The sequence below is a fragment of the Nematostella vectensis genome, chromosome 11 (assembly GCF_932526225.1).
Source record: "Nematostella vectensis chromosome 11, jaNemVect1.1, whole genome shotgun sequence".
Classification (NCBI taxonomy): Eukaryota; Metazoa; Cnidaria; class Anthozoa; order Actiniaria; family Edwardsiidae; genus Nematostella; species Nematostella vectensis.
In genome coordinates this window covers 11453479-11478043 of record NC_064044.1, presented here as the reverse complement: position 1 = coordinate 11478043, position 24565 = coordinate 11453479, and the positions used below count along the sequence as shown (strand labels likewise).

Genomic DNA, 24565 nt, shown 5'->3' with positions numbered 1-24565 from the left:
ACCGCCCTTGTCCTCCTGAGTAGGAAAGTTCCACCAGCAGAATTTTGATTGGCCGAGACAAAATATTCAAGCATTAGATACAGATAACACAACATGATTCAAAATATTTTTTAAATATTTTGGTTATAGGGTTAATTACTATGTATGATCCAGCTTTTCAGGTAAATTTTATGTGGGGAACCTTACAAAGACAACTAACAGCTATTGTTTTGGCTTCTTCTGATTGGTTCACCACAGAAAATAACCTGTGAGGTAAATAGCAAAGGGCATGTTTCACGCAATTTTTTTCAAAATCTTACTATCTTCTATATGTCCTGCATGCATGTTTGGTATAAAAAAGATCCTATGTGGGGAAGCTATGATAAAGCTTTTTGCCCCAGGACAATGGAACTTTGCCTAGTTCTAACACGGAGCATTACTTAAATGACATAGAGGTTTAGAGATTATCGGATAGGACTGCCAAAATGTTAAAGTACACACACATTAGCACCTTAAAGTCACCATTTCTTCAAACGAATGCTTCAGCGTTGAATGGAAGATGTTTATTAATAAAAAAAAACTACATTGATCATCTGACCTCACTATAATAATTGCACACTTGTCAACAATATGGCATGATTATATAATTAAAAATTAATCAATATTTAATGTTTTACATTACCTTAGCATTTTATTTGATTTCTAAAATCACATCCCTTAATTGTTATCTAAAACCATATATGAATTAATAATTAAAACTAATTTAAATCATGGTTACGTTTTCCACTTAGATTTATTTACCATTTGGGTACGAGAGCCGTGTGGACATCTTATTCAAACTTATATTAATGAAATCATCGGCAATTTAGAAGCAATGAAAATGAAAGAAATAGTGTATACTATTTCTATTAAATGAAGGAAATACTATTTCTATAAAAATAGAGGTGAAAGAAAAAACGTGGGTGTTGTCGAAAGTAACTTGTTGTGGGTGAAAATTTACTGGAACCTTAGAGGGACACTTTCGTTGCTTTTTGTCATTGTATGGTAGGATGCAGCCGTCTCTGAAATTTGACTCCCGGGCGTTCTTACCGGGTCCCCTGTACTCGGAGATCAACCGTGAGGCACCATGGGGGATTTGCTGTGACGTCACATCTCTTACCATTCACAGGAAACCCAACGACGGGAAAATCGATTAGAACGCCTGGGTTCAGGCTGCTGTATTACCCAAACGAGTTAATTAGATAAATATTCCTAACCCTACATTAGTCAATAATACTTTTACCCCCTAACGGAGTGTCTGTGAACCTTCAATATGAACTAGGGAAAATTGAATTATATGCTCTAAGAAACCATGCCCTATTCGCGGGACTCCTTGTATTGTTTGTTATGATGATATCACTTGATTTCTTCTTTACGAATTTACTGAGTACATTCCAAGTGAAATTATAATGAAGGTCCTGCCGCCTTTCAAGCACAAAAACAGGAAAATGACTACGAAAATAACCTTAATTAAAGCTAGGCCCGCTAGCTCCCTTCCATAGCTTTGAAATAACTATGAGCAAACCTGGACTCTCTAAACTATTCGGTCTAAGAATTCTTGGTGTCTCACGGAGTAATCGAAAGTCGGCGCAGCACTGAATAGCTGCCATGTGTTAACACACTTACTTTCTCATCTCTTAAGTGGTGAAGAAAGAAATATTTCCGCCGTCTAGCTACTAAGGCTAGAGTCCTGTTTACCCAATTAATGAATTTGGTTGTCTTGTGTAGATAAACTTTTTAATCCGATTGCTGGAATGGGTTGAGGTAGTCGTAGACTATTCCGCGCTTGCGGTTGTGGTCTTGGATGCTATGTGAAATTCCTTTGAGCTCGTCTAAGAACCTAAAATTGGTAATATACTCAGTTCATCTTCTTGTAAGAACGAAAATTTTTATTTGGGGCTAAGCCGTTTTTAATTGAGGAACATTTTAACTTAACGTTCTTACGGAAGTTCGTAAACTTCAGTGACGATTCAGACTGAAAAATCTTCCTTCGTATTTCGTTTCCTTGGTTGTATGTCAACCCCTAGTGCTACGCCAAGTTGGGCACTTGGGGCATGTGTCCCTCAATATTTTCAAAAATTCTAAATGAAAATGACCAGTACAGTAGGGGCGTGGCTGTGCCCCCCCTCGATATTTTCTTAATGTTTCTTTATTGTGCCCACCCCCCCCAATCTTACGTGGCCTGCCACGGCTCTGCAATGTGAAAATGAACGAACCTTTCAAAAGCCTTGACCTCTTCCGGGATGGACTGGTACCGAAGACGCATGTTGGAGAAACCATAGCGCCGACGCTCGGCCAGGAGTTTGGTGACAAGCATGATATCGAGGCAAGTTTGCTTTGGCGGAAGGCACTGTAAGATATCACTTTCTTCTCTCCAAGCCTGCGGGCCCAAGATAAAAGAGGAAAGGTTAATAATAGCGAACTCTTTTCTCTTCACGGGATGATGCAATTATTAGCAGATATACCAGGCGCCGAAAATGGGTTATTAGCACACCCTTTAGCGGATAAATATAATTAGAACATATAGATTAGTAATTTTAATATATTAACTCTGGTAGTCGGAGACGCCTTGTTTCTTTTTTTCTGTATTTTCCTCATTTTGTATCCTTGAGCATGTGTTGAGCGGGAATTAACTCTCTTTGGAGTTGTACGGCTTTTTGTTCAATTTAACCCTAGACGGGTCCCTTGAGCATGGGTTAGTCGGAGAATAACTCTCTCTAGGGTTGTTCGACTTTTAGCTCAACTTATTCTAGGGGGGTCTCCTTGACCACGAGTTAGTTTGAGATTAAATCTCTTTGGGATTGGGCGGATGGTTACTTATATTATATCTACGGGAGGGTCGTATGGGCGGATGGTTACTTATATTATATCTACGGGAGGGTCGGATGGGCGGATGGTTACTTATATTATATCTACGGGAGGGTCGGATGGGCGGATGGTTACTTATATTATATCTACGGGAGGGTCGGATGGGCGGATGGTTACTTATATTATATCTACGGGAGGGTCGGATGGGCGGATGGTTACTTATATTATATCTACGGGAGGGTCGGATGGGCGGATGGTTACTTATATTATATCTACGGGAGGGTCTCCTTGAGCATGAGTTAGTTTGAGATTAAATCTCTTTGAGGTTGTACCGCTTGTTGCTTACCTTATCTCTGGGCGGGTCCCCTAGCAACAGGGAAGGGTAGTTGGGAAGGAAGCCGTACTCTTCGTACTGCGGGGTGTTTGTTGCCGAGTTGCTGACGGTACTCGTGAAGATTATGCAGGTCAGCAAGGTGATGAGATCGGTTATTGAGCTTAGGGTGCCGTCCCCTGGAATTCCCTAACATAAAAACAATGAGAGTTACAATCTCACCCTTACTTTTTTATATTTTAACTAGTCATGGTATCCCTGTGTTTAGATATCCATATATGGTCATCCATACTAAACCATGCGTTTTTGTAGTCCGCCATCTTGAATTAGTCATACTTGTGCCGAAGCTTCATTAAATGTTGAATTGACAAGAAAAATAACCAAACCATTTTTATTTCGCCCACCTTTATGCCGCATCCGTCATTTCCCTCCTGAGCTAAATCTTTCGCCCACTCGGCCAACTCAGAATCACTCGTCAGAATATCTTGACTGGCTGTTAATCAAGATCAGTAAAATATTTATTTCTTATGTCTAATACTAAGCTTTAACCGGAAGTTGAACACCCGAAAGTCTACAGACGATCTAAGAATTGCTGTGTTGCTAAGAAACAAAAAGACCACAAAAAGTTTACGGATGATCCATTCAACCATCCGACGATCGAGTGACACAGAAGTCCCTTTGCATGTAGTTAAAACGAAATAAGGTCAAAGCCCGGGGCGACTCTCCAAAAAGTAGAAGGGGGTGCTCGACCTATCTTTTAGATTTTAGATTCATATTTTAGATTTTTAGAATTTTTAAGTATTTGACTATTGTAACATAACGCAACGTTTTGCAAAAAGTTTTTTAATGTTCAATGCCTCAACTAAATTTTACGACTAGATATTTAATCAACGCAGTATAGATTTGATCAAGCCTGTAATTTTAGATTCATATTTTAGATTTTTAGAATTTTAAAGTATTTGACTATTGTAACATAACGTAATTCAACCTTCGGGTTGAAAAGTTTTTGAATAAACCTATCTATCATATCTATCTATCAGGGTATAAAATTCTTACCAACTGCTATCTCTTAGGGGGTGTTTTAGGATTTTTCCGATTCTGCTATGTTTTACGGGTTTTCACGCCCGGGGAGGAGGATTTTTTCGATTCTGCTATCTTTTAGGGTGTCGCACGCTAAATGGTGGCCCAATCGCTCGAAACGTATTTTACAAAAAAACACAAGTCAACTGATCGGTTGATACTTCCAGCTTTATTGAGTATAATAACAATACAGGATCCGTCAGCCAATTAAAACGATAGTTCGAGCGTGCTAAATAGGAAACGTCAACCAAATGGCTTGACAGTTTACAGGAGAGATCAAAGCATCTAGTCTGAAACTATCTTTGTTTTATTTTAATGCTATCTCTTAGGGTTAAAAATTCCTTCGACCACACCCAATGTGCTATCCCTTAGGGGTAAGAATTGTTGTTGACCACGCCCTTAGTGCTATCCCTTAGGGTTTAAATTGATTTTGCTGTCGAGCACCCCCGTCTGTTTTCTCGAAGTCCCCCCTTCCCCCCGGGGTCAAAGAAGTACTAAGGAATCATCGAAAACATCCTGGCGATGTGACATGGACTACTGTAGTCACATTATAGCTCTGCGGACTACAAGAAAAAGAAAAGAGACCAGGAAACACACCAGCCATAGTTTAAGTTCCATGGCATCAAACAAATGGCACTGCCTAAACAGATAAAAGTGGGGCATTTGGGACAGTTAGATTTGAATGTACAAATCTTGATTATATTGTTTAATTAAATTGTTTAAATGAATATGTAGATGGTAGGAGGTCTTGTCAGACAACCACATCATTATATCATCATCATCACCACCATCATCGTCATCGTCGTTGTCGTTGTCGTCACCGTCATCATCACCACTATTAGTATTATTATTAGCGGAGCCAAGCGCGGCCGCAGGCCGCGCGTGTAGCTCCATAGGCATAAAAATATGGTATAGGTATGCGACTTGGTTTTTGTGGTCATCGCGCGGGTACCCTGTGGTGTCACTCGCCAGCCAGCCAGCCAGCCAGCCGCGCGACTCCCAGGCCCCACTCGGCCCCGAAATGGCGACTAAATACAAACACGGAGCAAGGGAAAAAGTTCTTGTCGATTATGCGATGATTATTTATTTTGCCTCAAATTTTGTGACTTAAGGATAAAGTCAACTAGAGGAGATCTACTAACATTCATTCACGCCAAGATTTATCTGGTTTTAGCTAGTAAATTTAAGCAAGTAACAGTTCACATTCAAAAGTGAACACAACCACAAGAAAGCGACCAAAAAAAACAATGCAAGGTGAGTTTCGGAAGACGATTTGTATTGTCTATTGAGATGACAGTTATTAGGCTTTTTGTTGTCCTTTTTGTATGCTTTGAGAATGCGAGTACTTAACTTAGTAATCAAATTATTTGAGCATAACAGGTTTTGTTTTGACATTCTTCGTTTTATCTATATTCTTGATTGTGTTGAATAAAATACAATACAACAAAAACTGGAATTCGTCTTTAATAAGACTTTATCAGGGCAGATTGATTGTGTTGAGATATTTTATAAAGGCTAACCAATATCGTGTTGCATTTGTCAAATACTGCTAAAGAAGACCGCTCTTGTGTTTATATCCTGTGCTCTTAGTCCTAAGAAGATACATATCCTTAGAAGATACAGCAACTTTTTCAACTTACAAGAGAAATTTTCCTTACCGAGGATAAAAAAAAACCTATTTTCAATATGTATTGTTGTTATTGTCTGCATCTTGCATCTCATGAGTTTATTTTTTTTCAAACAGTTGTGGAAAATTAATTATATTATAAATGGCTTGATAAAAATATTGTTTTGAAAGAAATAATAAATAATTGTTTTCACTCTTTTATGAACCAGGAACTACCTGAGGGCCAAGATGAATGCTAAAGACTGGAAGACATGAGAATTAAAAATCATGTCTTGAAAAGAACAGTAGGGTGTTCTTATTCACTAGTCATTTGATACCCCCACACCCATGGTCCCAGGGAAGGGTGGGGGATTAAACTTTAATAAAAGCCTGTTTCCAAGTTAAGAGTCAAAAACAGTCAATACCACCACCCCTCTTGACGTATTCTGGTTAAAAAGTGGTCTAAAACCCCACATTAACCCCTGACTTCTGTGGGACCATAAGAGAGGGGGCGCAAATGACTAGTTCATTACTATGTGATTCAGCAGTACACACTCATAGGTTTTTTTTAGAACAAGATACTTATATAATATAAAACTATAAAACAATCTTTTGCTTTTTAAATAATAAATCTGTAAAGAAAACAGTTTTCTATCAACCTAAAAATAATGGGAAAGGGGATATTTTAGAAAAGTACTGAATATAATTATCACATTATTGTTATTATATTTTCTTTTCAAACATTTAAGGAAGAGTCATATTTCTTCCTTTTTCTTCTCCCTGTTGACTATTTTTATGCAATTGATGCTCTTTGCTATTTCCCCTCTACACCAAAAATAAATTAATGAACAGATTTGATTTTTAAATTAGAAATTTTCATTTATTACTTTCACTTATATTTTCTTTTTAGGATTTTCTTTCCAAGTCTCTTGCCCATTACATTTATTTTAGATATTTAGATTTATTTCATTGGAATAGTTAGATCCAGGGTTTCCCAAAACACCAAAATATAATGCATTACTGGATGTATATTTGTAGATATTAATTCCCATGGGGATGGAAAATCACCACTTAAAATGGTGCATTAAATCTTCAGCATTGCATCTTATCTAAAATTGTGTCTGACACTATATTCCATCTTTGAAATCCTGTTTCATCCATTGTTCTTCGCAAGGACAAAGCTTGTCAGAATGTAGCTTTACAAATGTACATTAATGGAACTTTTATTAAGGGGAAGGGTTTTTTAGGGCAAGATACTTAAACTTTATAACACTAGCAACAACCTTGTTCTTTTTCAATAATAGAATTCTGTTCACATAGCTTGGATAGCAAAGACATGGCCTCTTTAGAAGCCTTTGGTGGTGAAAGGGTTAAGATAATGGGAAAGGGGAAATGTCAAGAAATGCTCAATCAAATTATTTTCATTACTGTTATATTTTTTTCACCAAACCTTTCAAGTTGAGTCAATTCACTTTATATCTCCTCTCCCGTTGATTATTTTTTAGTCAATTGATATTATTTGCTTCCTCTCTACCCCAAACATAGATCAATGAAAGGGTTTGGTTTGAAATTAGAAGTTAGCATTTTCAATCTGTTTTTTCTTCATTGCATTTATTTGGGAGTAGGCCACCAACAACAAGACCACTATATGGTAAAGTGGGGTGCACCAATATGTAATGCATGAAAGGAGATATATTTTTGGATTTTAATTTCCAGACATTTTTCTGAATATTCGGTCCAATGAAGAAGAGAATCGCCACTAAATCAATACATAAAAATCACAGTATGGCATCTAAACAGTCTAAATATATTATTTTGAATCTTTGGAATGCTGTTACATCCATGACATTTTCTGCACAAGGGCAAAGTTGTGGGAGTATTGTTTTGATTAAAAAAATATTCATAATGGAACTTCTATGATGGGACATAAGAATTTACCAATAGACTCTTGACAACTTTGACAGCCATATCCACACCAGGAATTGTGTTTGTTAACTTTGATGTATTGCATAATTTAAATTATTGAATGAGGCCTGGATCCATTTGGTTGGTACAATAAATAAATATCAATAGAGAGCAGGATCCTAGATCCCCCAATAATACCTTTGATCAGTCAACACAAAAGGTGTTCAATGCTGGCTCCGCTTTTAGGCAGTGTCTAAATCTATATATTATCATTATGTTAGTAGCACAGTTGATTTCACAAATTAGTGGACACTTCCCGCGTTTGCTACCAAGTACATGCTCGAGGATCCAGCGTACTTTGCGGGCGCTCCTTTGGGATCCTCGAGTATGTCCCAAGTATAGAATCGTGACTTACTATAATGTTGCGTGACGACGGCTGTCACGTAACTTTCCACCGCCTGGTACAGGAGTAAGGCGTCATCACGGTAGGGATAAACCGGAAGTATGTTCTGGTCAGCCACCTGAAAAATTGCGCTCATCTTATTTCCGGTTGCTTTTGTATGGCTTTAGATCTAGACATAAGCGACGTGCAACAGGCGCAAACACAGGGGGGGGGGGGGGGGGGGTGCTCAGGGGGCGTCCAAAAAGTGGGTTATTTCTTATTAATGAATCTTCAAATACTATGTTTTTCTATTTGAAACTTATGGCAGCGCACGTGCAATAAAAATCACGTGACTTTTGTGTAGCGAACTCATGACAAAATAAACACAGAAAATCAGCGGTGGTCACGTTAGATGGTCACGCCAGAGAACGCCGAAATAATGAAAATGATTAATAAGCCCTTTCTGACATAGACACTTTCTGGTTGGTATTTTAGCCAACACGGCTATTTAATCATCCGACACTGGCATTCGATTTATTTGTCCTACAGGGATATATTTTTTAAATGTCCGACATGGGTATTAATAAATCGGAGTCACTCATCTTAATGAATGATCACATTTAACGTACCCCTCTCCGCTCAAGGTCTTTTGGCAGACACCCATGTAAATCGAGTCTCCAGTCCTGAAAACTAAAAATTTAAACTTTAAATGTCATGAGCCCATTTAAGGTAGTAGAAACCCGCAAAATTAACTAAAAATACACCGACTTTGAAATACTGTAGACTGCCTCATTTTTAATTTAAAACCTTGATATTTTTTACACAGAAAGATCATTTATCTTGCTAACATGTGGTACTATTTTGTTTCTGATCCGTACAATTTCCAGGGGGGAAGGGGTACAATCAACTAGCCCTGCCATCTGTAAGTATATTTTTCCTGGAACAGCTATTTCTGAACAACGGATAGTTGTAATGCTGTAAAAATTGGTGATCTAAGTGTCCAATAGTAGATGAATGCAATGATATACATTTCAAGACCACTGAATAGTGTGACGTTGCTATGGCAACTGTCAAATTGAGAAAAGCTTGAAAAATCAATTTTGATGCTGAATATCTTACAAGCTTTAAGTCCTAGAGTTTTTATATGTATTTCATTGCATTCTACATCCAAAAATACATATAAATGCCAAGTTTCATAGATACATCTTGGTTATTTTACTCAAAATAGCTGTTCCCATATCGCAACCCCTATAAAATGCGAAAGTTAAGATATATGGTTTCTAACAGATTTTCTTGTAATACAAGGGCTAAAATCCCATTGTAAGTGGATTTTTTTAACCAATTTCATAACTCCACACTAAAATATATCAAAATTGAACAAAAACATCAAGGTCCAAAGGCACCAGAGTCATACATTGGCCCTTCTGCCTCTTCGTTGTGGTCCTGACGCTTCTTACGTTTAGCTCTCTGAACCTGTCTCTTCAGTTTGGCAGCATCAGTGGACTTCTGAGCTGCACCATACAGTCTTTGCTGGTCTATAGCAGTAAATCCAGCAAGACTTAACTTTCCCACCTCAAGATGGAGTCCTATGAGCATAGCTGCCAGGGTGTGGGCACCACCATTGAAGAGGGAAACAGCAATTGCACAAGCCGACCCTACAGTATCAGGGCCACTGAAGCCTTCTTTGGGGCAAATGTCCCAAACAAGGTGATTAAGGGACTCATTTGCATTTTGAGTGAGCCCCTTTGCAACACTTTGTAGCAAGTCCCTCTCACAGAGAGTAAGGAATGTAGGAAGTACCTCCGCCATAACTGCCGAGTCCACCTTCTTTGGTTTGAAAGTGGAGGTCCCATTCGCTCGGTCTTTCTGCCACTTGCACCAGGACTCAGAACCAGCTGGGCAATAATGGTGCTGGGGTTTTTCTTCTGTTGAAGCATAATGGTGCCAGATGGCCCGTACATCTCTCTCCATTCCATCTACATCTCCTATATTCTGGCGCAGTGCTTTCCCATAATACCTCTGGAATGTATCAATCAAGTTGTCTGTCAGGCGGTTACGACCACCTATTGTTTTACCATCATTCAGTTTTTGACCTTTTTTGTCCCTTTTGAGTCGCCTAAGCCTGCCTCCCATCCTTTTTTGTATGTGGCCAACACATTCCACTTTCGTTATGTTGACAGCACCATATGGACGAGAGTTAGACACATCTTTAAAGCTGGAGCAATCGCCATCCCCAACAAACTCTGTATACTGGAGCTTATTTGTAGTAACTGATCTGTTCCACATATCCACAGCCCCTGCCGATTCCATGGCTTTGGATGATTTATTGAAGTTGGCAGTGCAGTTGGGGGCATGTGACTCCGTCCAATTGATGTATTCCTGGGAAAGAGGATCCAAGTCTTTTTTGGCTCTACATTTGTAGCAGACCTTGCTTTTAACTTCATAATCCACTACCTTCCCAGTTTCCACACCAATAGCCGAGACCATGCCATAAAGAGACTGGTAGCCCCTTCTGGCCCATGTTCCATCACAAGAAACCGAAATATCGGCGACAGAGTCTCCTTTACAGCCCTTAGACTTTCGGATTTCTTTGACAGCTTTAGCCATTTCACTTCCGGCGACTTGTTTAGAGACGCGGTGTATAGCCCTCACATGGCTCGAAAACGATTTGGGTTTTACGGGACCTGGCATGTTCATAACGGCACAAAACTTGACCAAAGCAGCTCTTCCCCGTCCAATAACCCTCATGGCTAAAGCTGATCGTCTATTTACGTCATAGAAACGGGCCTTTCCATTGACTATTCTCTTAGATGTTGGTAGTTCAGTCATCGCTTGGCAGCCATTGTTGGAGCACAACAGCACAAGAGTACGGGCTAAACCACAGCCAGCTTGGCGTTCTAAAAGCCGTAAAGTGCCTTCTTTACAGTATTTACAAATAGCACAGGCCCCAAGAACTTGTTTTAGGATCGACATATCTTGAAATCGGTATCCTTGAGGTGGTTTCAAGCAGGAATCCGTCGAAGACTGTATTGAAGACTTTGCTACTGGGGTGCGAATTTTCTTTGCAGAAGCAGTCGAGTTTTCTTCTCCTTCTTCGGTCTGTTTTCTCTTCCGAGATCGATGTCCTCTCGCTACTGGCCTTCTTTTAGTCCTAAACTTAGTGTTTACCATCATGAATAGATTTGAAAGTGCAAAATTAAGACTTTTTAAGTCGATACGAGTTTGTTTACGAGAGCGTTTTAGATAAAATCTGTCTGTTTGATATTTTTAGACCGCGTGGGTCGCAAAAGCTGCTTACCAGTCTTTTAGCAGCCAGAAGTAAGCACAGGTATACCAACTAACAAGTTCCAGCCGTTTTTTGCAGAAAAGACCAATAATAGTCGCAGAAAAGGACGCGTTTTATTCAACGTTGCCATGGCAACGCAAAAACAGGATTCGTGCTGTGAAATAGCAGGTCGTTATATTTTTGCTTTTTATCAGTGTAGCATCAGAAAACAGACAAAAAAGGCCCACAATCATTAAATATACATCCATAGGGAGGTCTTAAGCAGAGAAATGATTATTCTCGTTCACTTCGATTTTTTTACAATTTTGCGGGTATCTCCTACCTTAATTGATTTCAGGTGATAAATTTGAGCCAACGGATTGAGTGGAACACTAAAAGACCACCTTTATTAAACAAACACAGTCAGGGGCGTAGCCAGGGGGGGGCCGGGCCCCCCTTCTAGCAGCCAAAAATACAGTAAATGCATGAGACATTATCTAAAACACAGGAGAAAATGCCTTGAAAAGGGCCTTATGGGCCCCCTCCTGTTAAAAATCCTGGCTACGCCACTGGTCACCATCAGGCGTTCCAATGCATACTCTATGTTTTGCACACGGAACATGTCGATTAGGAGCACCCATCAGTAGCGTACACTTGTTGATGTCCTTGAGTTATCCTTTTTTGCAGACTGGCTACGCCAAGCATAGGGCAAAATGGGTATATGAATGCAAGTTTATGTCTGACCAATTGACGGCATGCGGCAGAGCGCGAAGATAAAAAAAAAATACAAAAAAAAACGCTCAAAACGACGGCACACCATCAAAGAGTTTTTTTTTTTCAAAAAACAAATCATTGATAAAGTTCAATGAGAATATATTCGCACGGCGGAAATCGCTGAGCTAAATTTATTTTTGCATACATAAATGCACGTTTTGCCGAAAGATTTGACGTGCCCTGTATCCTTCTTTAAAGGTAAAGGGCATTTTTGGAACCCTCCGGTATGGGGCTCAAGACACTCCTTCCTGAAAAAAATTAAATAAAAAAATTTTGAACGACGGTTTTAAGAATTTTTTTTAGCAAAGCAATGCATGTGATTCTATTCAAAGCATATGTTGAACGAACCAAAGAGCAAAGAAGTTAACAAAGTTAGGAGATTTTCCCGGAAAATCACTCGCTTTAGACCTGAAGCTCGTTATTATTTGTATATATCTTTCGCCGCCATGTTGACTGGAACAGGTAATTTATTCAGTGCTTGTGCCTTTTTTTTGTTTATAAGAGCACGGTTATAACTAATTTTCACTTTGTGATGAGAGCACATTTGCCCATACTTCTTACTCATTAACCCCCCACCCCAATGGAATCTCAAGAAAAGTATGCTTTTCAAAGTTCTAAATATGCTTTTTTTTAGTTTTGCTATCTCTTAGGGTATAAAATTCGACCAACTGCTATTCCTTAGGGGTTTTTTTTAATGGTTTTTCCGATTCTGCTATCGGAGTTCGTTCCTCCTTCGACCACACCCGATTTGCTATATCTTAGGGGTAAGAATTTCTGTTGACTACATCCAAAATGTTATCCCATTGGGTTAAAATTCTTGATTTTGCCGACGATCACCCCCGTCTGTTTTTATCTGTGTCCCCCTCCCCCCGGTTGTTTAACTGCGTGTCTCTTTATGAAATAGCATAATATAAAAAAGAGAATATATGTAGAATACTTCTATCGGGAGATTCGAAGCCCTCCTTTTTGCCGGCGTGTCATTTTTATTGAGCCTGTGTCCTCAGAGAAGGCTTCCAGTGTTTCTTATTGGTTTAGAAATAATTACCTGACTTGGAGAAGATCCACAATTCCTTTCGAGCCTAGAGAAGTGCTGCTGTCAAGCCAAGAGCCTGGGGCGAGGAGCTCGTTCACTTCAAAGCTTAAGAAATGTGGACAATCAGTTAATAAAGTTAAGAAAAAGCTTGGGATGGGATTAGAAAACGAATTTAACTTCCAGCAGGTCGAACATGACAAGCTGAAAGTACCACCCAAAAACATAACTGCCTGAGATTTAAACAAATTTTGAGAACATGCTAAAAACATGCCGAGGCTCAGATATCAGACAATTATTGCTTTTAGTCCTGCTGCGTTCTAAAATGCAGAATCAACTTGTGCTCATAATAGCAACCTTATATATTAATGCTATTGATTATTTGTGTATTTCTCTTCCTAATAATGCATTGGGTATTATATTTTTATACACTTATTTCTTATTACTTATTTCTTATTTCGTAACCCGCAGTCCTTCATGGGTATCAGATAAATACCATCATAAGCGTAAATAAAAAAACAAAACATACGTTTAGAAAGCTTTAGCATTCTTGTTTATCAACCTCTAAACGATCTTACGGCGTTAAGAGACTATGATTCTGCTATTTATATGTTACCCATGAACCACTGAGGGTTACGATACATCGATTCGCGGGTGCAACCTTTAAGGTGTATACACTAAAATTTAAGAACATCGTTAAGAACATACTCAGCCTAAGATGCTCCAAAAATATGAACGGCCCAGCCTTTTAGACGTTCTTATAAGAAAAAGAGTGTATTCCGCCTAAGGGATAATTGATTAATATATAACCCTTCCCTTTCAAACCAAGATGATGGAACATATTCTACGACAAAACAAAAAGAGTCACACCAACATAGCCCTATACACATGAAGGGGGAAAGGGGGGAGGCGTAAGACCGTCCTGGAAGACATTAGGATGCAGCAAGGGCTACTCTGCCAACAGAACACATTGGAAGCATTCTGTGGAGGCCTCGTGTGACACGTGACACAAAGAGATAGGTAACAGGCATCTGTAGGAGGGGACGAGCAGGTACAAAGTCCTACTTTCATCGATAAATAGAGAAATAACCAATTGAGCCTGTTCAGCAAACGAAATTTGGACCGAAATTTTGCGCTCGTTCATTTTTGCGCGGCCAAAATCTCGCTCATCGAACTTCTCGTCAGTTTCCTCCATTCCTCTGGGTTTCTTTTTCCACAAAACACACGGAAACGCTTACTATGCAGGCTATAAAAAATGCGCCTGGGATCTATGAAGCGATAGGGTGACTCGCACGGAGAGCGATACGGTGGCTCACCTATTTATAGCTATTATGTCACGGATGAAGGGAGCCAGTAGTCGGAAAATGGGATGCGATGGCGACAGCTGGCGGTGTGTTGCTATAGCGATTGATTCGATCACAAGATGTGTAAACCCTGCAAACGAAAAACAAAATTTAAGGGCACTCGAGCAGGGAGGGGTGGGAAGGGAAGGGGAGGGGAGGGGAGGGGAGGATGTAATTATCTTTAGCATGGAGAGGTGGGGATGGGAATGTGTAGTAATCATTCGCCGGGAGGGTGGGAAAGGAGAAGAGGATGCAATCATCTTTAACGAGGATAGGTGGAATAGGAGGATATGCGTATACTTAGCATGGAGGGGTGGGAAGAAGGTAAACTTATTTTTAGCAGGGAGGGGTGAGAAGGGTGTGAACTAATTCTTAGCAGGGAGGGATGAGAAGGGAGTGAACTTATTCTTAGCAAAGGGAGGGGTGGGAGGGGAGTGAGCTTATCCTTAGAAGGGAGGGGTGGGAAGGAAGTGAACTTATTCCTAGCAGGGAGGGGTGGGTGAGGAGTTAACTTATTCTTAGCAGGGAGGGGTGAGAAGGGAGTGAACTTATCCTTAGCAGGGTGGGGTGTGAAGGGAGTGAACTTATCCTTAGCAGGGAGGGGTGTGAAGGGAGTGAACTTATCCTTAGCAGGGTGGGGTGAGAAGGGAGTGAACTTATCCTTAGCAGGGTGGAGGGAGAAGGGAGTGAACTTATCCTTAGCAGGGTAAGGTGAGAAGGGAGTGAACTTATCCTTAGCAGGGTGGGGTGCGAAGGAAGTGAACTTATCCTTAGCAGGGAGGGGTCAGAAGGGAATGAACTTAGCACATCTATATACTAGCTAACAGCACATCTATATACTAGCTGACAGCAGATCTATATACTAGCTAGGAGCATATCTCAGGCCCGTACCCAGGATTTTTCTTGGGGGGGTGCGAAATCCGAAAAAGTGGACGTTATTTTTCCAGGGGGAGGGGGAGGGAGGGAGCAAGTTCTCTTTTAAAAATATAACCAACTCCGAAAGAACAAAAAGGGGGATTTTTAATGCCTTTGCAGTATCTCCACGGGACGTTTATGGTCGGATTTGGCTACATACTAGAGTGATCTAGCTTATAATGTTTATTTTTGTCTACAAATAGCACGTCTATTGAGAACCAAAGTGGACTTTCGGCCGTTGTGTGTGTGTGTGGGGGGGAGGGGGGGGGGGGGAGGGTGCCTTCGCACCCCCTGCACCCCGCCTGGCTACGGGCCTGCATCTATATACTAGCTGGGAGCGCTAGGAGGACTTGCTCACCTATGAGTGCACATGCGCGGTGATACTGAGCCTCGGCGTGGTTGAACCACATCTTGGCAAGACTCCATGTGTACCAAGGGTCGCCTGGAAGAAAAACCTGGAAAACAGAACATTTATGTAAGCTTACTTAGTGAGCGAAATACATGCGTAAAAAAACCCTAGGAAAACAGAATATTTTATGTTAGGCTACTTGGCGACCGAAATATGGGCCGATTAAAAGACACACGTACCAGGTTATATAAAGACATACGTACCGGGTTATTGGATAAAAAGACACACATACCGGGTTATTAAAAGACATACGTACCGGGTTATTGGCAGACTTTTCTTGAAAAAGCTGTATCGCGATAGGCATCAGTTCTTTGTTATTGTTTAGAAAGAACAAGGCAAACGGTGAACACACCTGAAATGCGAACATGAAGCATATCCAAGTTACCCAATTAGAAGGCTAGGGATCTTGTTAAAATCAAGAAAATAACAAAAAAACTCAAGGGCCAAATCGGAAAATAGTGATGATCCATGTATTTTTTGTAAATATTATGCCAAAATAAATATAAGAACAAAAAGCTGCAAACATTGTATTATATGAAGCCGAGTTCTGATCTATATATGGATGGACATTCCTCCTAAAAGATCATAGATTGGGTATGGGGGTAGGAAGGCGGGGGCTCTATCCAGTTTTTTCTCACACAAACTCATATAAAACGGCTTCCGTTGTTGTCAGATTGTGACTGATTTCCTTGAGATCGGTCACACGACAGATTGCACCGAGCTTTTGGCTACTTATACCTACGAACACATACGATCTATGACCGATAGTCAACCTACGAACACATACGATGTATGACCGAGTCAACCTACGAACACATACGATGTATGACCGAGTCAACCTACGAACACATACGATGTATGACCGAGTCAACCTACGAACACATACGATGTATGACCGAGTCAACCTACGAACACATACGATGTATGACCGAGTCAACCTACGAACACATACAATGTATGACCGAGTCAACCTACGAACACATACGATGTATGACCGGGTCAACCTACGAACACATACGATGTATGACCGAGTCAACCTACGAACACATACGATGTATGACCGGGTCAACCTACGAACACATACGATGTATGACCGAGTCAACCTACGAACACATACGATGTATGACCGAGTCAACCGACGAACACATACGATGTATGACCGAGTCAACCTACGAACACATACGATGTATGACCGATAGTCAACCTACGAACACATACGATGTATGACCGATAGTCAACCTACGAACACATACGATGTATGACCAAGTCAACCTATGAACACATACGATGTATGACCAAGTCAACCTACGAACACATACGATGTATGACCGAGTCAACCTACGAACACATACGATGTATGACCGAGTCAACCTACGAACACATACGATGTATGACCGAGTCAACCTACGAACACATACGATGTATGACCGAGTCAACCTACGAACACATACGATGTATGACCGAGTCAACCTACGAACACATACAATGTATGACCGAGTTCTGATCTATATATGGATGGACATTCCTCCTAAAAGATCATAGATTGGGTATGGGGGTAGGAAGGCGGGGGCTCTATCCAGTTTTTTCTCACACAAACTCATATAAAACGGCTTCCGTTGTTGTCAGATTGTGACTGATTTCCTTGAGATCGGTCACACGACAGATTGCACCGAGCTTTTGGCTACTTATACCTACGAACACATACGATCTATGACCGATAGTCAACCTACGAACACATACGATGTATGACCGAGTCAACCTACGAACACATACGATGTATGACCGAGTCAACCTACGAACACATACGATGTATGACCGAGTCAACCTACGAACACATACGATGTATGACCGAGTCAACCTACGAACACATACGATGTATGACCGAGTCAACCTACGAACACATACAATGTATGACCGAGTCAACCTACGAACACATACGATGTATGACCGGGTCAACCTACGAACACATACGATGTATGACCGAGTCAACCTACGAACACATACGATGTATGACCGGGTCAACCTACGAACACATACGATGTATGACCGAGTCAACCTACGAACACATACGATGTATGACCGATAGTCAACCTACGAACACATACGATGTATGACCGAGTCAACCTACGAACACATACGATGTATGACCGAGTCAACCTACGAACACATACGATGTATGACCGAGTCAACCTACGAACACATACGATGTATGACCGAGTCAACCTACGAACACATACGATGTATGACCGAAACAACCTACGAACACATATCAGGCGCGTTCCCAGGGTTGGCCGAGGGGGTGGGGGGTGGGGTACGCGGTCATAAGTGTCACATGGACCGAGCTTTTGGCTACTTATACCTTTCGATTGTTGTCAAGCTGTATTTTGCTGATTTCATGAAGGTTGACGATGAATATTCGATTGTCCTCCAGCGCCTTGTCTAGTTCCAGTCCCTCTAAAAACGGCAAGACCATTTCTGACGTCACAGCAAAACTGACGATGCAAACAATAAAGAAAAAATATATACTTTTCACCACAGGCTTCCCAAATAACATACAAATACAGCATGGATGTGTGGATCCCAAAAAGGCTGTGTAAATCCATGTAGAGGTTTTTAGAAACACACACAAACGTCGTATCACATTTGTTAGAACGTCATTTCTCAAAAAGGTGGGACGACTTTATTACGAATGTGACATAGTGTTATTACAAATATGTCACCACTTTATTACAAATGTATCTTGTCAAATGTTTCAAATGTATCTTTGGTTCCCTGTGTATCTTGGGTTAGGTTTAGGTTACCCTTACTTGACAGGGATTTCTTTGCACAAAGAAATGAGAATCGGGCAGCAACCCATGAGCCTTTGCATGCCAAAATGACGATCATCCCGCCATAGATGCCGGCCCTGAAATCAACAAACAATATGCCAATACTGCTTGAAATTAGCAATATAAGGCACTATAAAATAATACCGGGTACTCCAGGGGAGTTCCTTAAATCTGAGGGGGAGAGGGCGTGGCTTCGTTCCTTTGAAAGCTTTACTGTAAATCAAGTATTATCATGACCACCTTTAAACTGCGGGGGAGGGGGGGGAGGTTTGTTCCTTTGCAAAATAGTTGCTGTTATTCAAGTAATATCATAACATCATAAAGTCCTTTCACTTTTAAAGTGCGTAATCATGGCCCGGGATATCGTGCGATGACTTATATGGCCCGGGATAGGATCCGTGCGATTGTTCAATGGAACCTATCGGTATATCGGAAACATAAAGTCCTATTAGTAATAGTCCGTCGTTTCTACATTGTGTTGTTCCAGAAAAAATCTATACCCCCCTCCCCCCTCCCAATGGAAGGGATTGGTGGGGTCAAACGCCCAGGAATTTCCAGAGGAGAGAGGGTGGGGGTAAAATGCCCGTTTTCCAGTTATTGTATTTATTTTTTTCCAGGGGGTTGGAAATTCCATGGGGGGGGGGGGTGGTATGGATATTTTCTGGAACTACACATTGTCTTATCAGTACTATGAGGGCGATATATCTGTAGGGTCGTAATATCGGTAATATGAGGTTGATATATCTGTAGGGTCGTAATATCGGTAATATGAGGTCGATATATCTGTAGGGTCGTAATATCGGTAATATGAGGTCGATATATCTGTAGGGTCGTAATATCGGTAATATGAGGTTGATATATCTGTAGGGTCGTAATATCGGTAATATGAGGTCGATATATCTGTAGGGTCGTAATATCGGTAATATGAGGTCGATATATCTGTAGGGTCGTAATATCGGTAATATGAGGTCGATATATCTGTAGGGTCGTAATATCGGTAATATGAGGTTGATATATCTGTAGGGTCGTAATATCGGTACTATGAGGGCGATATATCTGTAGGGTCGTAATATCGGTAATATGAGGTCGATATATCTGTAGGGTATCGTAATATCGGTACTATAAGGTCGATATATCTGTAGGGTCGTAATATCGGTACTATAAGGTCGATATATCTGTAGGGTCATAATATCTGTACTATGAGGTCGATATATCTCTAGGCTCGTAATATCGGTACTATGAGGTCGATAAATCTGTAGGGTAGTAATATATTGGTACTACGAGGTCAATATCTGTAGGGTCGTAATATCGGTACTATAAGGTCTATACTATAGCTTGTGTTAGCCTTACCGCCGGTGTGCTGATCTTTTTCCCATAAATATCATCAAACTCGTAGAGATTTTCCCATGGCTTGTTTCCATACGTAGGCAGCTTGTACTTTGACTTTAAAGTCTGCTTTCGGACCACGACATCCCACTAGCAAAGGTTAAAACATGGTCACATGATACATACTAGCAAAAGTTAAAACATGGTCACATGAAACGCACTAGCGATAGTTAAAATATGGTCACATGACATCCCACTAATATTGAACATGGTCACATGACCATCCACAGACAAGCCACAGGAAATACGCTTACTTTGTAATTTCCGCTAAATACTTCGTCCTTTGGGAACACGCTGATCTGAAAACAAAGAAATCAGACCATAGAGTCAAATTATCTCAATTTCAAGAATGTCTCATACATAATAGTAGCAGAATTTGAAGAAAATATTACAAAAACGCAGAGTTTGCAAAGCACCCCCAGCATCACATATCATGGCGTATAGACAAGTGCTTGAGTAATCAGGAAAGGGAATTGTGATTCGCACGGGGTACCACAGAAAACATATGTAGCAATAAATCCCTTACCAAAGAGAAACCTCAATTGTTGGGGATACATGGGGTAAACGCAATCTCACCTGTGGGGGGGGGGGGGTGCAATGGGAAAACGCAGTCTCACCTTTGGGGGGTGCATGGGGTCAACGCAGTCTTACCTAGGGGGGATACATAAGATAAACGCAATCTCCCCTATGGGGGGATGCATGGGGTAAACGTAATCTCACCTATTGGGGGATGCATGGGGGAAGCGTAATCTCACCTATGGGGGGTGCATGGGGGAAGTGCAATCTCATCTATGGGGGGGTTGCATGAGGTAAATGCAATCTGGGGATTTAATGTTATTATGAATTATGTATGGTGTAATGTATTTTGTAGTTAGCTGACCCCACCGGTAATTCAGTTGTAAAAGAACTGCAAACGGTTGAAATAAACGAGCATTATTATTATTATTATTATTATTATCTCCCCTATGGGGGGTGCATGAGGGAAGTGCAATCTCACCTATAGGGGGATGCATGGGGGAAACGCCATTTCACCTATGAGGAGATGCATGAGGGAAGTGCAATCTCACCTATGGGAATGCATGGGGAAACGCCATTTCACCTATGGGGGGGGGATGCATGAGGGAAGTGCAGTCTCACCTATGAAGGGATGCATGGGGGAAGTGCAATCTCACCTATGGCGGGATGCATGGGGGAAGCGCCATTTCACCTATGGGGGGATGCATGGGGGAAGTGCAGTCTCACCTATGGGGGATGCATGGGGGAAGCGCAATCTCACCTATGGGGTGTGCATGAGGTAAACGCAATCTCACCTATAGGGGGATGCATGGGGGAAACGCAATCTCACCTATGGGGGGATGCATGGGGGAAGCGCAATCTCACCTATGGGGGGTGCATGGGGGAAGCGCAATCTCACCTATGGGGGGGATGCATGAGGGAAGCGCAATCTCACCTATGGGGGATGCATGGGGGAAGCGCAATCTCATCTATGGGGGATGCATGGGGGAAGCGCAATCGCACCTATGGGGGGATATATGGGGTAAACGCAATCTCAACTCGGGGGGATGCATGGGGGAAGCGCAATCTCACCTATGGGGGGTGCATGGGGGAAGCGCAATCTCACCTATGGGGGAAGAATGGGGGAAGCGCAATCTCACCTAAGGGGGGTGCATGGGGTAAACGCAATCTCACCTCGGGGGATGCATGGGGGGAGCGCAATCTCACCTATGGGGGGTGCATAGGGGAAGCGCAATCTCACCTATGGGGGATGCATGGGGGAGCGCAATCTCACCTATGGGGGGATGCATGGGGGAAGCGCAATCTCACCTATGGGGGATGCATGGGGGGAGCGCAATCTCACCTATGGGGGGTGCATGGGGGAAGCGCAATTTTACCTATGGGGCATGCATGGGGGGAGCGCAATCTCACCTATGGGGGGGTGCATGGGGGAAGCGCAATCTCACCTATGGGGGGAAGAATGGGGGAAGCGCAATCGCAATTGTGTGTGTGTGGGGGGGGGGGGGGGTAGGACGGGGGTGCACGGAGCTAGCGCAATCTCACCTGTTGGGGGATGTATGGGGCATGCGAAGTCTCACGTGTGTGTGTGTGTGTGTGGGGGGGGGGGGGGTTGTCGGGGGTGCACGGAGCTAGCGCAATCTCACCTGTGGGGGGATGCACGGGGCTCGTCGGTGGTACCTATACATAGTTCTCTTCCAAAACAATTCTGTTTCCCTTTGCTCGGGCTCGTCGTCATCCTGCTGTAGCAGTGTGTCGTGCATGGTAATAGTGATGGGCCTTCTGTTCCGTATCCATCGATGCACCGGGAACACTAGATCTTCGCGCTCACCACTCTCAAAATACCTGCGAATTTCCACTTTCTCGACGAACCAGTCGACGCATTTGCGATCATGCAGCTCGCTTCTAGCGAGTCGAATTTTTTTGATGGGCCCTATTTTCAGCTCCGTGCTAAACGTGAAAACGTCTGTGTGACCTCGTTTAAATACCGAAACACAGCACCCGCTTAAGCAGTATTCCTTAGACTCCTTGCCATTCGCGTCTATTAAAGTCAGGTACGCGCAGTTGTGGAGCGACGAGCCACGGGTATCACCCGTCTTTAAGGCTACAATAATGTTTGGCGTTTCAAAACACGAGAAGCAATCTTGAGAATTTCCCATAGCGAATGATTCCACCAAGATTCATCTAACAGTAATCACTCGAAATTCACCGACCTCATTCGGGATAATATTTGGCTGTTTTTAGTTGGATATATAACTCTCACCTTTTGTTATAAAATCATGAGTTTGCATTTACTCTTTTGTGCAGTTTTCACTAGATGCGAGGAGGCCATGATCTTGCTTAGAATTCGTGTTGAGGACCGTTTCTATAATTTTTCTCTTACCCCGAGGGACAAAGCGGCGTTTCATATGTTGGAAAGAAGCGCCCCACAGACGCTAATGCATATAGGTCTGTAGTGTTAGTGCAACAGGTAGACTCACAAATATATCATTTATTTATCACCCCATTGCTGAATGCCAAGGACGCTAGCAAACTACGCAAATATCCCGGAGAACATTACATGATAAAACGTACAATTCTTAAAGTAATTTCTTATTTATTTTCGGGGGCTACCTATGCTATTTTTTTCTAGATGGTAAATGCAGAGGTTTTCAGATTTTGCGATAAGTCTGTTGAGAAAGCAAACTATATTAATTATTTACTATTCTCATCCATTTCTTGTGCAAGTATTTAGACAACTACCTCTTTTTGTTATAGCGGTAAAATTATTGCCTTAAAATAATTTGCCCTTATATTTAATTTGTAAAAGCTTTAACTTTAAAACATTCCAAAACAAAAAACATCACCCTGTAACATCCGGCAGTCTAGAATATTCAAATCGGGATTTTTTTGGAAAACACAAAATTACAGGAGTCCTATTCATTACCAGGTACCCCTACTTATTCCTAGAGCAAGAAAGAAACCTGTTTGGGTCAATTTAGAAATTTTATCGGTTTACGGTTAGACTAAAGGACTAAAGGCAAGTATAAGTTTATCGGATGAGCTTGAGGTTAGGATCTGCAATTTGCTAATCCTATCTTTTTAGTAATGGTAAAATCGATTAATTTCTAAATGTTACAAAGTCTGAAGAATAAGTTAGAATTAAGTTCTTTTTACTTAATAATAATATTTAAAGTAGTACTAGTAGCAGAAATGTTATCAATGCATCTCATTGAACTACACACTTATTCATGATTCATTTACAGTTCAGTCCAAGTGTGATATTCTTTGCATTAATTTGGCCTTTTGAATTACTAATTGTCGATGAGTTTCTATATAGTGTCTTAAATTGCCCTTGATGTGGTATTAAGTATTAACTGAGTATGGTTTATTCGCGGCTTTATATTACCGCCAAGGGGTCAAAACGAGTGCAGGTACAACAGGGAATCGAAACACTGTTGCCATGTCGACATATCACACAAGATCTAAATATCAGCGAACTCGGTTCAGAGCGAGGTCATTAACAGGGAAACCAAGTTCTTCGCCTACGTGACCGAGCGATAGAGAGGCTCCTCCATGGAATCAGATTATCCCTGTAACAGGCCCGTACCCAGGGGGGTGCAGGGGGTGCGAACGCACCCCCCCCCCCTCACGATGGCCAAAAGTCCACTTTCGGTTCTCTAGCTGACGGCAGGCTGTGTGACGAAGTAATATGAACACAATTACTGTATATCATCAGAACAAACATATATATTTTTTCATATTTGTGGCTCATTTTGCGATACTTCTTTAGCAATAGACGTGCTATTATTTGTAGACAAAACTATTAAGCATCAGCTAGATCACTCTGGTATGTAGCAAAATCTGACAATAAACGTCCCGTTGAGATACTGCAAAGGCATGGTCAGATTTTTATCAGTGAAATCCCTTCCCACCCCCACCTCCCGGAAATATCCTGGGTACGGGCTTGCTGTAATGACCAAAAGTACATTA

General features: G+C 41.5%; 2 protein-coding genes across 2 annotated transcripts; both read right to left on the bottom strand.

Moving 5' to 3' along the window:
- Nucleotides 1–527: 527 nt before the first annotated feature.
- Nucleotides 528–23059, bottom strand: LOC5504404 (polyunsaturated fatty acid 5-lipoxygenase). The gene is made up of 15 exons (XM_048734428.1): nt 22240–23059; nt 20335–20379; nt 20045–20170; nt 18674–18771; nt 18226–18358; nt 16123–16218; nt 15816–15912; nt 14516–14633; nt 13215–13307; nt 8760–8820; nt 8164–8269; nt 3562–3650; nt 3173–3346; nt 2235–2398; nt 528–1858 (listed from the first exon to the last, which is right to left on the bottom strand). The coding sequence occupies exons 1-15, from the start codon at nt 22750–22752 to the stop codon at nt 1756–1758; spliced, it is 2016 nt and encodes a 671-aa protein (XP_048590385.1). The 5' UTR covers nt 22753–23059; the 3' UTR covers nt 528–1755.
- LOC116620586 lies at nt 8906–11743 on the bottom strand. The gene has a single exon (XM_032386221.2). The coding sequence runs from the start codon at nt 11302–11304 to the stop codon at nt 9517–9519; it is 1788 nt and encodes a 595-aa protein (XP_032242112.1). The 5' UTR covers nt 11305–11743; the 3' UTR covers nt 8906–9516.
- Nucleotides 23060–24565: the final 1506 nt, after the last annotated feature.